Source organism: Phyllobates terribilis, unplaced genomic scaffold, assembly GCF_046119375.1.
Source record: "Phyllobates terribilis strain yellow unplaced genomic scaffold, ASM4611937v1 Scaffold_1__5_contigs__length_1240528914, whole genome shotgun sequence".
In the NCBI taxonomy this organism is placed as follows: Eukaryota; Metazoa; Chordata; class Amphibia; order Anura; family Dendrobatidae; genus Phyllobates; species Phyllobates terribilis.
In genome coordinates, this window is record NW_027362761.1 from 174,315,972 (window position 1) to 174,331,419 (window position 15,448).

The window sequence follows — 15,448 nt, forward strand, 5'->3', positions numbered from 1 at the left end:
TGACTATGTAATACCAGTCTAAACATTAATGTGCACTCCCTTAAACTAATAATTTGTAGAAGTTCCCTTTTGAATTTGACAGGCTCCTATGCAAAAATACTGAATGCTATCAGCATGGCACTTCTAGAATTGCCAATCTTTACACACTCTCTTCAGTTTTTACTATCATTGTTGAATTAGTGCTTCTGATTTTAAAACGGGGTGGGGGGGGGGGGGGAACCACCCTATTGACCTGTCGGGCAAGGAGAGTCAGATTACTAGCTGAAGTGCAGCGTACCAGAGGCGGGGCGTATAAAGTAATTATTAACATGATATCTTCTGACTTATGGGATGATGCACTCCTTTACTACTGTCCACGACACACCATGCAATGCAGGTAGACAGCCAGCCTGTCCGCAGACTTTCCTCAGTGATCAAGCAAAACAGGGGCCGCACATACACATGGCCAGGAAAGCTGACCGTCAGATTCCAAGATCAGGTAACTCAGGTAAAGGAAGAGCTCCATGAATCATTTGGGTGTATGTCTAACTTGTGAATGGTGAGCATTGTCTGCTTTTACCACATAAGGTACACTGTATTGTATGTTTCACAGGCTTTGCGGGTGATTTCTTCTAGTAGTGTAGTGAGTTTACTCTGTTACTGTTTAATCTAGTTTGTTTTTATAGAACACTTCTTAATCTATTCTTTATTTCTCCTGCCTTGTGCTTTTATTCAAGAATACAGCAGGAGAGAAAATCAAGTGAAACATTCTAGTGTGCTATAATCTTCTATTTAAAGTTAAAATGTGACCTGCTTGGCATTTCTTTCCACTCTGGGTACATTTTTGTCATTTGTTCTGTCCCCTAAATTGGGAGGGATTCTCAAATGAACAATACAGCAGAGGATTTTTATAAGAGGGGTTGAGTGTAATCCTAGGCTGCTGTAGGTTGATGGCTTTACTAGTCGAGACCAAATATAAAAGTTAAAATACATTTCTTTAACCCCTTGAAGAAAGCCATTTTTCGTGTTTGCATTTTCATTATTCTCCTCTTTATTTTTCCCTCAACATAGCCACCTGAGAGCTTGTTTTAATACGCAAGGAGTTGTAGTCCATTCATTTTACCAGATAATGTACTGAAAAACAGTAAAATTCCAAGTGAGGCGAAATGGAGAAAAAAAAAACCTGTACCATTCCACCATTATTTTTTGGGTTTAATTTTTACAAAATTCGTTGTATGACGGAAGTGACCTGGCAACCTGATTCTCCAGTTCAGCCTAGTTATGATGTAAACTTGTAGAGGTTTTAATTATTTTAGTGGTTTTAAAAAAAAAAAAAATAAAAAAAAAATAAAATGTTTGTCACTGTTTTTCCAAGACTCATACCTTTTTTTTATTTTTCTGCTTGGTCCTGTGAGAACTTGTTTTCTTGTGTACCAAACTGTAGTGACTTTTTGATTTCTTTTTATTGCATTTTTTTGTGGGAGTTGCAGCGAAAAATGGCATTTTTAGCATTTCAGTTTCTTTTTTTTATAAGGCTACTTTCACACGCTCCGTATTTGGTCAGTATTTTACATCAGTATTTATAAGCCAAAACCAGATGAGGAACAATCAGAGGAAAAGTATAATAGAAACAAGTCGCCAATTCTGTATTTATCACCCACTCCTGGTTTTGGCTTACAAATACTTATGCAAAATACTTAACATGTGAATGTGGCCTTATGCTTACCTTGGGAGGTAAATAATTGAATACTTTATTAGATCAGACTTTTACGAACGTGGCAATACCAAATATACTTTTTTTTGTTTTGTTTTGTTTTTAATTTTAAATGGGATTTTCCCTATAGACTTGCATTAGATGCAGAAAATCTGCAGGTGTAAAACTCAAATGCGTTTTAAGTGCATTTCCGACCCGGAAACGCATTAAAAAACAGATGTAACCCGCACCTAAGTATGTCAATAAAGTTTTGTCAAAGCTAGGTACCAGAAAGTATCAAAAACAAAGCTGCTTTATTTAAAGCATGACACTCCAAATAGAGACAAAAACCGCAGTGTCAAAAACGCGATAAAAAAACGCAAGTAACCTAATTTAAATAGGTGCAGAAATTCTGCATCATCAAAAGCTCATCATGGGAATGTAGCCTAACACAGCCAGCACCCTCACTGTATGTAATGGCCTCAGCTGCTGAACCAGATTCACATAGTAATGATGGGTGTCTTCCTTACATGTTCGCCATACATCACTAGAAGGCTAAAGGGGTGTTTAAGCCGGAAGCATTTATTACCTGTACACTGGATAGGTGATAAATATTAAAGGTGAGGATCTCACTGTTAGGACCCTCACTGATCGCCAGAGCGGGGGGTCTCAGACCCACAATTTACAGAACATGACTAGGTGGCATTTGAATGGAACAGCATCAAACATGCACTGTGCTCAGCTGTCCATAGACTAGTGTTTCCCAACAAGAGTTCTCCGGAATCCTGAGATGTCTTGACCTCTGCTCAGGGGTACCCTTTAACGCCACAACAACAATTCCTGTCACTTACAACTAGATTTCTGCCTGCTTGTTGATGCTTTGCAACAAGAATTATAATGTGATTTTTCCTTCCCTACACACCGAGCTTCTTCTATAAAGCAATTCCTCAGAAATAGAAAGTTTGTTTTTTTTTAAAGCACATATTTTTATTGATTTTTTTTTTTGCAACGAAAATAATATTTACAGAAAGAAAACTACATCACAACATAAATCAAACAAAAAACAAAGCCATCAAAACAGTAAAATGTGGGTCTAATCTCTTTACTATTTCATTCTTAGCCAAATAATTTGAAATATAACAACTTATTTTCTTTTCTTGACAAACTTGGTCTCATTTACCTTCCTTTTCTTTAATCTACCTTTCGTGTATTAAGAAACTGTTTTTAATGGTGTCCATGCAGTAATAAGGTTTGAAATTGCTACTTATCTCTTTGAATAGAGCAGCGGAGGGCATGCTAAACTACTACTCCATTCAAACTTCATAGTCATGGCCTTACAGCTGGGTAAACTGGGGGAACTTGGGTCTCTTGTTCTGGCGATTGGTAAGAGGGTCTGAGCAGACAGTCTTCACCAATTTCGGATTTATTACTGTTCAGTCAATAAGTAAAAAATGCTGCTGGCTTGAATACATCTTTTAAAATTCCAGTCCAATAATAATAATAATTATTATTATTTATTCATATCAAAGTTACCACTATGAACATAATCTGATCAGTTATTTTTTGCTAGGCATTTTTTGTACTCAGCAGACTGTAGTGTAGAATCAGCTTGTACGGTTAGCAGAATATTAGTTACAGTGTAGTACTATTATTACTGAGAATTGCAGTTCATCTACGGTATTTTGTGTAGTCACATGCCTTTTTTTGTATGGCTTCTGCACGTGTCTTATTTGTTTGTATCTTCTATTACATGTTGTTCTTGGACTTTCCGGCTCTTGCATTCCGCTTTTAATTATATATTTCATCATCAATGAGGTTTTCAATGTAAGACCATTTTGTACTAGCAGGAAACTTCGAAAACCATAGATTAGATTGTTGTGATTTTGTAAAATGCTCTTGTTGGCAGTGGGACGTACGTTGTAAATGCCTTTTTTTTTTTAAATATATACTATAGACGTAACCATGAACTTCAAAGAAGCCTTCAATTATGTATATGAAACATGCCATTGTGGCAGGTTTACAAGAGCCTGTTTAATGTGTATAAATTGAAGTTCTTAATACTAAAGTATTAAATGGACTGGTGTACAGTATATTGTGAGTTTATTGTGATTGATGCAGTAGCCAGAGTATGCCGGTAGACATTAGAATTCATTAGTATTTTGTTGGCATAGATGAAGCTAGTTTAGGTTTGTTTTATAATCTTTCTTTTTCCCCCCAAATTATGTTGCACCTGTAAAGACTTCCAACTCTGCTTTACTGTATTATTTCACCCGACGAACGAGTATTTTGCTCATACATTGGGTTATCGGCAACCTGTTTACACTACAAGATTATCGGGATACAAGCATTCGTAAGAACTCTTGTTTACGATGACCTTACAGTGTAAATGCGGATTTACACTGCTAAGCCCATTGATTGGCTGCAGCAGTCGCAGGTCAGACCAGCAAGAGCAACTGAATCACAGCACTGAAGTTGCTGGGGATTTAGAAGGCGTGTAATAGCTAATTTGGTATATATTGCATCTCTTGCTTTATCATTTAAAAAATAAAAATAAAAAAAATAATCACAAAAAGCCTCTTAATCTTTTTTTTGTTTGTCTCTTCTTGACACTTTTTTTTTTTTTTTTTTTTTAATTTAAAATGAGAAAAATATGAAGAAATCCTCTTTTTTTGGCTCGGCTGTGTCTCTTCTCCCTCTACTCCTCTTACTGTCCTGTGTATGCTTATTTGATATTTTTATCTGTATGCAGCTACTACCAATGGTCGGAGTATGTCTTTTTATCACCTTTCGATCTAGTTCTGGTAATGGTAGTGTCTACACCAGGGATGTCGAACTCAAACACACAGAGGGCCAAAATGAAAAACTTAGACAAAGTCGCAAGCCAACCAGTATACAGAATAATGGCCCCATACAGTCCGCCATACAGAATAATGGGCCCCACACAGTCCTTCATACAGAATAATGGGCCCCACACAGTCCTCCATACAGAATAATGGGCCCCACACAGTCCTCCATACAGAATAATGGGCCCCACACAGTCCTCCATACAGAATAATGGGCCCCACACAGTCCTCCATACAGAATAATGGGCCCCACACAGTCCTTCATACAGAATAATGGGCCCCACACAGTCCTCCATACAGAATAATGGGCCCCACACAGTCCTCCATACAGAATAATGGGCCCCACACAGTCCTCCATACAGAATAATGGGCCCCACACAGTCCTCCATACAGAATAATGGGCCCCACACAGTCCTCCATACAGAATAATGGGCCCCACACAGTCCTCTATACAGAATAATGGGCCCCATACAGTCCTCCATACAGAATAATGGGCCCCACACAGTCCTCCATACAGAATAATGGGCCCCACACAGTCCTCCATACAGAATAATGGGCCCCACACAGTCCTCCATACAGAATAATGGGCCCCACACAGTCCTCCATACAGAATAATGGGCCCCACACAGTCCTCCATACAGAATAATGGGCCCCACACAGTCCTCCATACAGAATACTGGGCCCCACACAGCCGGTTCTGTTGTCGTGGGCCAAATAAAACCACCCTGCGGGACACACTTGGCCCACGGGCCAGAGTTTGACACGTATGGTCTACACTGTCCATTTCATAGTATGTTACTGCTGACTCGTAAAACTCTAGAATGTTTGCCAAGATTAATCTATAATTACTAATTACAAGCTTAAAGCGCCACTCTTTTTTTTTTCTATTATTGCAGCGCTGAAGAGGTGTCACTAAGCTCCCTGCCCCTAGTCTTATACTTACCAGCTGCCACCTTCATCTTTGCGATGCAGCTTCTGGTGATCTCCAGCAGTTTGTGACCTGCCAGATCACTTCATGTTTGCTGGGTAATCCCGAAGTCACAATTCAATAGAAGTCTGAGAGCCAGAACGAGGCTGTCATAGACTTGCACTGAGAACTAGTGATCGTTACCCCTGACATCTGGTCAGAAGTGGTGGTGCAGGACTGGAGCGGCGCTGGGAACAGCTGAAGACGGTGGCTGGGGAGTACAATACTAGGGGCGGGAAACTCGGGTGAGTAGCAGCACTCTGGAGTGCTGCTTTAATGGTCTATTCCCATTTTGCCATTCATGGCTAGGATGGAAGTGTTTGTGCATCGGCTAAAGGTGGACATGATTAGAAGACAGCCGAGCTGTTGCCATTACTCACGTAGGAGTGATTGGGAGTTTAAAAAACAGCATAGCACATGTAAATACCCATTAATAAGGGGAATTTGTATGTCTGAGCCATGCATGAATCAAGTTGCGCACCCAGACTATTCAGCTTTTTTCAGCTCAATTGTCAGCTGGATGGAAACAATGAACGGTGCTGGAATAGCACAGTGCCTGTGTCATCGCTATTGCTAGCCAATCACTGGGCTTAAAGCTCCTGCTATATACAGCCGCAGAGCCTCTGAGCTCAGTGATTGGTTGCACCAATCAAGTGTGCTGAAGTTGTGAGATCAGTCCTGCAACCTGTCCACAGAGCCCAAAGCAGCGGCAGAGAGGTAGCGCTGGCTATGGGGATGGTGCTTATTGGCATGTGTTCTTTTCTATGTCTGCAACCATATAATAGTAGTAGTAATAATACTACTATTAAAAAAAAAAAAAAAATGGACAACCCATTTACAAATCACTTTTCTCTAAATGTTGAAAATAATGTACGGTTCAACAATAACTCCTATTTACTTTTACTCTATAGCTGTAATGTGCTCTTATATAGGATGGCCGAAAATGTGGTTGCTGGTAGGGCCCTTGAGCCCTTGTATATCAGTGATGCTTACAGTATGAGTGACTGTTTAGCTTCTCCTTTCATATGCATGGCATTTTGCCTCTGAAGAACTGTTCTTTTCAGTAAACCTCAAATCCTCCAGCCCATAATAGCCCATTATCATGTAATATTACTATTTTGTGTGCACGTAGATAAAATTGGCCCTAATAATTGTTTACTTTTTGCTTTGATTTAGGCTTCCAGCATGGAAGAGCTCATATGGGAGCAATTCACTGTGACCTTGCAAAAGGTAGGTACCTAAAAGTCTCTCCCTGTTTTTCTGTAGACCATTCCAAAATGTCCATTGCCAAGTCTTAATATTTAGAGGCCTAGTATTTTTTCCTGGGCTAGTGAAATGTTCCGTAAGTTGCAGATTCAACTATGGAGCTACTCTACTAGTAAACCATAAATAAAGTGCACATGGGACAGTTTCTGAAAATGACAGAAAAGTGTAGACTCACCCGGCTGCCTGGCAGAGTCACATCGGTCACATGACTGCCCCCACACACCAGGAATACAGTGGAATTGTAACAGTGTGCACGTCGCACAGTCATGATTTGGAAGTTTAATCACATAGAGTAACTGCAGAATGTTCGTTTCGGGCCCCTTTAACTCCTCTGTTATATTTTTGTTTTCTTACTTGTTCACATAAGTAGTCTCAGAAGCCAACAATTCTAGTAATGTAAATTTGTGCTCTTACAGGACAGCAAAAAAGGTTTTGGCATAGCAGTTTCTGGAGGAAAAGATAATCCACATTTTGACAACGGGGAACCATCTATTGTCATTTCTGATGTTCTTCTTGGTGGTCCTGCTGATGGCTTCTTACAGTAAGTATTGCATTGGAAAGTGAACCAGCTTAAAGCGCACCTTTCAGCAGGATTGTGCTCAGTAAACTACATAGTGGTGGGCGCCTTTACACTGATTAAAATGATACCTTGGTTGATGAAATCCGTCCTGTGGTTCTTGGGTAATCTTTACTTTCAGTTTGGAGATAATGATATGCTCTTGCTTCGGGGGTGGCCTGTGGGGAGCGCTCTATCTGGTGCTATGCTTACATATTCATCTGTATGCTCTTATGACAGCTCACTGTGCCTTCACTGACCTGCCTCCTATTTTACATAATGCATCTAGTAGTGCGAGGCTAGGTAAAATAGGAGGCAGGTCAGTGAAGGCACAGTGAGCTGCCAGGTGTGCTTTAAAGGGGTATTCCCATCTCCAAGATCCTATCTCAATATGTAGTAGGTGTAATAATATTATTAGCAAATATTTCTAATTAGAAATGTAGTATAGTGAAACAGAAAAACTGTGTCTCTCTCCTCATATGCAGGCATTTCAGAACCTTAGGTATCCATGGTTACGACCACTAGCAACTTACTGTCACTATATCAGTGGTCGTAACCATGGATACCTAAGACCCTGCAAAGCCTGCACATGAGAAAAGAGGCATAGCAAATCAGAAAAACTATACTACATTTCTAATTGTAGGTATTTGCTATTATTTTTATTATTATTACTACACCCACTACACATTGGGATAGGATCTTGAAGATGGGAATACCCCTTTAAGTAAAGTTGCTTACTGAAAGTTTTTTTATTTTTTTTTTGAGTCTTCTCTTATAAATTTCTATTTTTACTGCTTTCATAATCCTATATGAACAGAAGTTTTGTCTTCAATCTTCTTTTGGCCTTCTTTATTTTAGACATTGATAGAAATCGCCAATTTGCGTGTGCAAACCTTGCTTACTAAGCAACACACAACTGAACATTGATGTTTTTTGTTGAAATTGAAGGGGTTTTAATCAATAGATCTTGGAATAATAAGAGGTTCCACAATTGGATGTGTTTAAATAAAATGTCCCTGTGCTGAGATAATCTTATAAATGTGCCCCTGCTGTGTACTGTGTAATGGCTGTGTCTGACCATGCAGGAACATGGTCTGATCATACCACATCTCCTGGGCAGGTGAGGAAGCAAAAGAGTATACAGACAGGACCGCATGGGATCACAGCTGATTCTTTTTGTGAGGTAAAACATTTCCCTGCCTGTTTTTAAACAATGCTTTACTTCAAAGAATCAGCTCTGATCCCCTGATGTGATGTCTGTATACTCTTTTGCTCCCTCCCCTGCCCAGGAGATGTGGTATGATCTTACCATGTTCCTGCACGGTCAGACACAACCATTACACAGTACACAGCAGGGGCACATTTAGAAGATTATCTCATCACAGGGACATTTTATTTAAAAACATCCAATTGTGGATGTTATTGTTATTCCAAGATCTATTAAAGGGATTTTCCCCCGAACGAAAATTGATTTTAAGTAGTGGACAATTTCACAGTTCTAAGTAGGGCTGTGGAGATGGTAAGCCAAACTTCCCACTCTGACTCCTCAATTTCCCTGACTCCCTATTTCTACTTTTTTTAACACTAAAACCTATTGGTGACTGATTCCGCTGTAAACCATCCATCATAGGCATCCTAAAAGTGGCATCTGTCAACTATAAACTATTAAAGGGGTTTTCCTGCAAACAAAAGTTGATTTTAATCAAAAGATCTTGGAATAATAATAAGTTCCACAATTGGATGTATTTAAATAAAATGTCCCTGTGCTGAGATAATCTTATAAATGTGTCCCTGCTGGGTGCTGTGTAATGGCTGTGTCTGACCATGCAGGAACATGCTTAAACCCTTGGATTACCATCAGAACTGGGGTGAGTATATTGGTTAATTTGAATGATTAAAGAAGGTGTCTGTTGTATTTCAAATAAAGTGTTTGCTCTGTGTCTGTGTGTTTTATTTAACTCTTTTTACTTTACTTTTAATTAATTTTGGTCATGAAAAGGTCTGACACCTTGTCATCACCAAACAAGAGAGCTGGGTGTCTGCTAATCCCATTCGCCCAATCTTCATTAGCATTTCTATTCATATAATTTATGCGGCTGCTGTGAGCTGGTATTTTTAGCCTGGGAAGGTGCCATTTGCTAACATGGTCCCTGGCCATTAAATAACATTTCACTGCTGGTTCGTTAGCCGCTACGTCCCCCACTCAGCAGCACTTTGGACGCAGCGCATTTTTGTTGCGTCCAAAACGTGGTGTTCTAATGCCGCACTTTTGTTGTCGGTACATGTGAATTCACCGCATATAATGACACTTCAATTGGTCAAAATCTGCAGCGGAGACTAGCGTGTCCGCTACAGAAATTGACATGCTGCGGGTGAGCTTGGGTACGTGGCCGATGGGCGTGGGGAGCAGTGAATATTCATTTTCTTTAGTAGTGGGCACAGTGTAGGCTGCAGCAGGTGGCTGCTGCCTCCTGTGCCCCGCTACTCCGCCGCTGTTGCTTCCCCCACATCCTCCACCACCCACAGCCACAGTACTTATGTATATCGGACTATAAGACGCACCCCCCCCCCCCCACTTTCCTCCAAAATTCTAAATTTTGGAGGAAAAAAGTGCGTCTTATAATCCTAAAAATACGGTGTGTGTGTGTGTCTGTGTCTTTTTGCCGGATGTTATACCTATAAGTAATGATCTTTCTGCTTTTGTTTTGCAGAGAAAATGATCGCGTGGTCATGGTTAATGGAACAGCTATGGATAACGTTTTGCATTCATTTGCAGTGCAACAGTTAAGGAAGTGTGGAAAAACTGCTGTGATTGTAAGTTTGATTAATTTATATTTAAACCCTTTCCACACCTTGACATAATAGTAGTAGGTAAAGCTGCTTTAAGTAATTTTGTTTCTTGCCAAAGGTGCAACTTACTCAGTTTAAAACTGATGGAGAAAAATAATTTGGTACACTTTTAAAAGGAAAAATATTTTTATACCCACTGCACTGTGCTGGGTGAAGGGGAAAAAACTCCACTACTTCAGCTTTGTAAACTGGCTGCAGTCATGACATCACATCTTCACTACAGGTGAACACTGCTTACAATCATTGGGCTCAAGGCCTGTCATCTAAATCAGCATGGCTTTTGAAATTCATCAGCTCTAAAAATTATTTTCAGAAATAGCTATATTGATGGCCTATCCTTATGACAGTCCATCAGCTTCACATGAGTAGGGATCTAGTGCAGAGCATTGCAGTATTGTCCTTTTTTTATGTGAATGTTACATTGCTGCAATACTCAGTAAGGCTGCTACTAAGTAGATGGGTGAGGTAGAAGGAGCAATGTAACTACTCACACGAACATCTCAGCCTTTTCAAGCAGCTGATTGGCGTGGGTGAGAAGATTTGGCTTCTTACTGATCTGATATTGATATCCTATCTCAGAGATAAGCCATCAATTTAGTGATACTGGAAAAACCCTTCAAATCCAAAAATAGGTTGAGCCTGGTTCAGTTTTTTATAAGAAAGACCATGGTTTTCAGAAATCTCTCCTCTGAGAACTTAGTCTTATAATCAGCTCAAAATGTCTTCACACTTCTTTTAAAGACATTTCTTTTTTTAATCAAAGAAGTATGTTTATCAACTAAGTATTTGTTTTTTTGGGGAGTGGAGGGTAGGAGGGTAAAAAATCCTGCTCTAGACTTTGAAAGTGAACTTTTAAATTATTACAAAATGAAATCCTGTCTTTGAGGCTTGTTTCTCAGGAATAACAAAGGGACCTCTCTTTTGTGGGTTGTTAAAGATCACTTTGAAAAGGCTTAGGTTGTTAGGCTGTGTTTGTCTGTATCGTCCCCTGAAAGGAGAAGCGTTTGCAGTTGGTAACTAGCCTAGCACTGAGATGGATATTGGGCTTTTGTGTATACAGCTGAAGAAGCTCAATTAGTTAGATTTTTAAAATAAAAATGGAAGAACCCCTGTTATGTAATTAAGCTGTTGTCTCCAGATTTCTATTAGCTTTCAATTTAGGGAAAGGCCCTTTAAAAAATATCTGCCATCTATGGGAAATGCAAAAATTTGCTGATCTCTGCAAGTCATGCTCACTTTTGCCTTAGTTTCTTGATCAGTCAGGCCCCACTGGTCAGACTCCCAACAATCCATACTTTTTTCACTGTCACATGGATAGGGGATTAATTTTAATTCTGGGAATCCCCCTTTCAATGTGTTTTGGTCATTTATATAGCACATTCCACTGCACAGTAAAGAAACTATTATCAAGCACATCAGTCCCTGTCTCTAGTGGTGCTCACAATGTGATTTTCCTATGTCCGACACAGACACTCGGGTCACATTTATAAGAAAGCGGCTAACCTCTGTTTTGTACAGAGGAGTGTCGAGAGGAAACTTGGGGAGGACATATTAACACCATAATATTCCCTTTCAATTGATTTGCAGTCTACAATAAAAGATCTTTCTATAAAACTTTTGTATGAGATATTTGATTAATTTTTTCACACTCTATTTTTTTTTTGCGGAAATAGGTGGTGAAAAGACCTCGTAAAGTGCAAGTATCAGCACTAAGGCAAACTCCATCTCCTGAACCTGACTCTAGGGCATTTGATATGGATGATGATGGACATCTTGATAACAGAAGTGCATACAGTGGTTACAGTGAAAGCTTGCAGAGTGGCAATGGTCGACGTAGTAGAGATTGTAGTCCAGAAAGAGGCTATAACAAGGAGCAAGAAAGAGGTCGCTCATATGACCGAGACCCAGGTCATGTTCGTGGAAGGAGTAGAGAACGTAACCTAGATGATGACCGAGATTACAAGAGAGAGAGAAGCCAAGAAAGAACTATTGACCGAGATTTGAGTGAAGAACGAAAATATAGGAGAGATCGAGGAAAAAGTGTGGACAGGGAAGAGTCCTTTGAACGGAGCTACAGTGGAGATTACAGTCCGGATCGAGGTGGTAACCGAAGATCTCAACTCGATTACAGGAGTGAAAAAGAAGTGCTTCACCGCAGCCGAGATAGGCTTCAGTCTCATAGCCCAACTCCAGAACCACTACGATACTCTGCCCGAAAGGGCCAAGAGAAGCCCATAAATGTCTTACTTTGCAAAAAGAAGCAAAATGAAGGTAGGACTATGCTGTAAATTACCTTGCATATTGTAGTTTGTAGATTATTTCTGTGATTTTGATTTGTGATAATTTATTGTGAGTATTTGTAGAATAAAACTTCCAACAGGAGCTTTTTCCATTGATTTAAAATTGTGACCGCTTTTGTGCTTGTTCTACAATGAATAACATGTAAATAACTTTAAATAGAAGATGCCTTGACTTCTGTTCATGTATCAATTTATTGTATCCATACATTCCTCTAAAGTTAATATAGGTTATATTGTCAAAAAAAATTGCCTATTTAACAAAATATTTTTCATGTAAAACTTGATTTAAATCGTTTTGGTGGTTTATTTCCATGCCAGTATCGATTTAAAATACCTTGAAATTGTACTGTTTTCACACTGGACACTGAGCCCTTGAATAGGCTGATCCTTCTCATTGTATCTAGAATTTTTCTTTATATCAGCTGGAGATAGACAGTACAGTAGTCATACACTGACAAATGATGGATACCGGTCACCTCTTTCCTGGCCAATTGCCTCTGTACGGGTCAAAAAAGATGCCTAAAGTTACTGTTTAAGTGAATAAGTCGTTACCTGATTGAGGCTTCTTTGGCCCATATGGCTCCTGCAACTCAAATCTCTGAACTGCTGTTTACAGCCGGGAACAGCAACTCCGGCAAGATGGCTGAACTTGTGTAACCCTGCACAGAAAATGTCTGTAGTGCTATAGTTTTTAACTAGTTTAAAATGAAATAAGGTAATGCATTCCTTTACTATTAATAATAATGTAATGACTTAAATAATCTTGGGCTATATTGTGTTGTATGCATTTGTCTGTGTGTATACAGTGCACACAGCACAAGATAGATTTTTTAATACAACTATTACTGTCAATTATATATACACACACAACACTGTGGCTCTCATTATGTGTGTGTGATATATAATATAGACAGACATACCCAGGTGGTGCATCAAGGTATTTGTGAAATGGTGGATTCCTGATTCACCCTTGTGTGTTGTGATAGCACACACTCTTTGGTTCCTTTCACATTTTTAGGTCTACACCTGACGACTGAGCATAATACATATTGTCCTTGTTGAATTTATTAAGAATATATATCATGTTTTATGTCTTTTATTTTTCACAGAGTATGGATTGCGACTGGGTAGCCAAATATTTATTAAAGAAATGACAGATATTGGATTGGCAATGAGAGATGGCAATTTACACGAAGGAGACATTGTTCTTAAGGTGAATAGTTTATTCTTTTTAGCTTTTTGGTTTGTACAGTACCCTCAAGGAACATCGATGTGCACTCCAATAGTTATGTTTCAGCTGCCCATGTTTGGAGGAATAACTGTAGCTAACTGATGGCTATCTAAGCTGTAAAACCACCTATAATTCATGCATGAGTACATAAAAAGGGGCATTTACATTGCAAGATAGGTGAACGAGCCGTGTAAACAGGCCGATCACCCGTTGACTTGGGTGAAATGATTTATTTATGCAGCATAAAATCTATTGTTAGTGGGTAGTAAGACTTTATAGGGTTTCCATCCCAGGTAAACTGGAAGCAAGCAGTGCAGCTTGCCAAATACTAAAATGTACACACTGGTAGCATTTGGCTCTGATAGTGGCGATCACACAACCCCAGGTATAAATGTTTTATTGAGAGAAGTGGATGAGAAGCTAGTCAGCACGTGACTGTAAGTTGGCCCATTTTGGACTTGTGGTCACTGATGACCACTGAAGCAGTGTTGTATATGTTAGACACTCTTAGCACCCAGAAAGTTGCACTGCTTGGAAAAGGTTTGCTTTGGGGCAGAAAACTCCTATAATATGTAGGACCACCTATTGAGTCTGGTAATGTGATGTTTGTGGCAAAAGCTTTTATTACATTACCAGCTACTTCTGCTTAAAAACCCACAGTTAAAGCTGTGTGATAAATTTAACAAATGAGCTATAAAGGATATGGAAACCTTTTGGGGTAATTCAGTTACATTGAAGGTATGAATTTCTGTCTATAATTTTATCGAGTCTCAGAGGCTACAGGCTCTTTGTATTACTGTACATGGCAAACGGCAAAATGAGTTGCTGTCTGGCCCTGAAAAAAACTTTAGTCAGCAGAGAGGTCTTATAAGAGTAGTAAAATTGAACATGTTTACCTGTTGTCGCCATTTTGAGATTCAAAGAATGTCTCTCCGGTGGTCTGCCGTGACTGGACGTGATGACCTCTCATTCTTTGGTCATTTTGACCTCTGGACTGTGATTGGCTGCAGTAGTCAGGGAACCGCATGTTGTCAGAGGCATATTCTAATGCAGAATAACAGTCTGATAAGGCTATACAATAAATACTGTTCACTATAGAGTGCAGTAACTTTAGGGGATTAATAGAGTTTTCCTCTATTCAAAAGCTTTCTATAGTACGCTGAAATAGTTATAAAAATAAAGAAACGGAGTATTACTCACCCTTCCCAGGTCCAGTGCTGACACCCCATTGATGCACCTGTTTTTGTTGTTTGGCTGCAGTGGTGTCGTCATGTTGACAGCGCTGCAGCCAACCATTGAGCTCAGTTGCTTGTGTCGTCTATTGCTGCAGCCAAAAAAAACCCAATGGTGCAGCATCAGAGGGATTAGTATTACTCAGTTTTGTCTTTTATAACTTTTTCAGCATATGGCAACCCCTTTAAGGTAACATGGAATTTCTATTGCTTATTTTTGGTTTGTCAGTTTCATAGTAAATAAACAAGATGATTAGTATTGCATCTTAATTAAAAACCTGTAAGTATTAATGGAAAATAATTGTTTGGTGGTGTTCTCTAACCCTTTACTCCCTCTTTGCCACAGATAAATGGTACAGTAACAGAAAACATGTCCTTAGCTGATGCCCGGAAGCTAATTGAGCGGTCTCGAGGGAAACTGCAGTTGGTTGTGCAGAGAGACGCCAGACAGACACTTATTAATGTTCCGTCCTTGCACGACAGTGACTCAGATATTGGAGGTGAGTTAATATAGCACATTTTCTGCTCTAA

The 15,448-nt window shown here is 39.4% G+C and overlaps 1 protein-coding gene across 5 annotated transcripts in view; it reads left to right on the forward strand.

Annotated features, from left to right (window-relative positions):
* TJP2 (tight junction protein 2) overlaps positions 1 to 15,448 on the forward strand; it is a 136,973-nt gene that overhangs the window by 77,876 nt on the left and 43,649 nt on the right. For 3 of the 5 annotated variants that reach the window (XM_073669899.1, XM_073669882.1, XM_073669866.1), the window contains 6 exons: positions 6,659 to 6,712; positions 7,165 to 7,289; positions 10,016 to 10,118; positions 11,828 to 12,425; positions 13,564 to 13,667; positions 15,264 to 15,417. In XM_073669899.1, the coding sequence (XP_073526000.1) occupies positions 6,668 to 6,712; positions 7,165 to 7,289; positions 10,016 to 10,118; positions 11,828 to 12,425; positions 13,564 to 13,667; positions 15,264 to 15,417 (1,129 nt within the window). In that variant the 5' untranslated portion in view covers positions 6,659 to 6,667. Of the gene's footprint in view, positions 1 to 345; positions 488 to 6,658; positions 6,713 to 7,164; positions 7,290 to 10,015; positions 10,119 to 11,827; positions 12,426 to 13,563; positions 13,668 to 15,263; positions 15,418 to 15,448 lie in introns of those variants that run through there. The other 2 variants (XM_073669824.1, XM_073669858.1) reach the window with 2 other exon arrangements.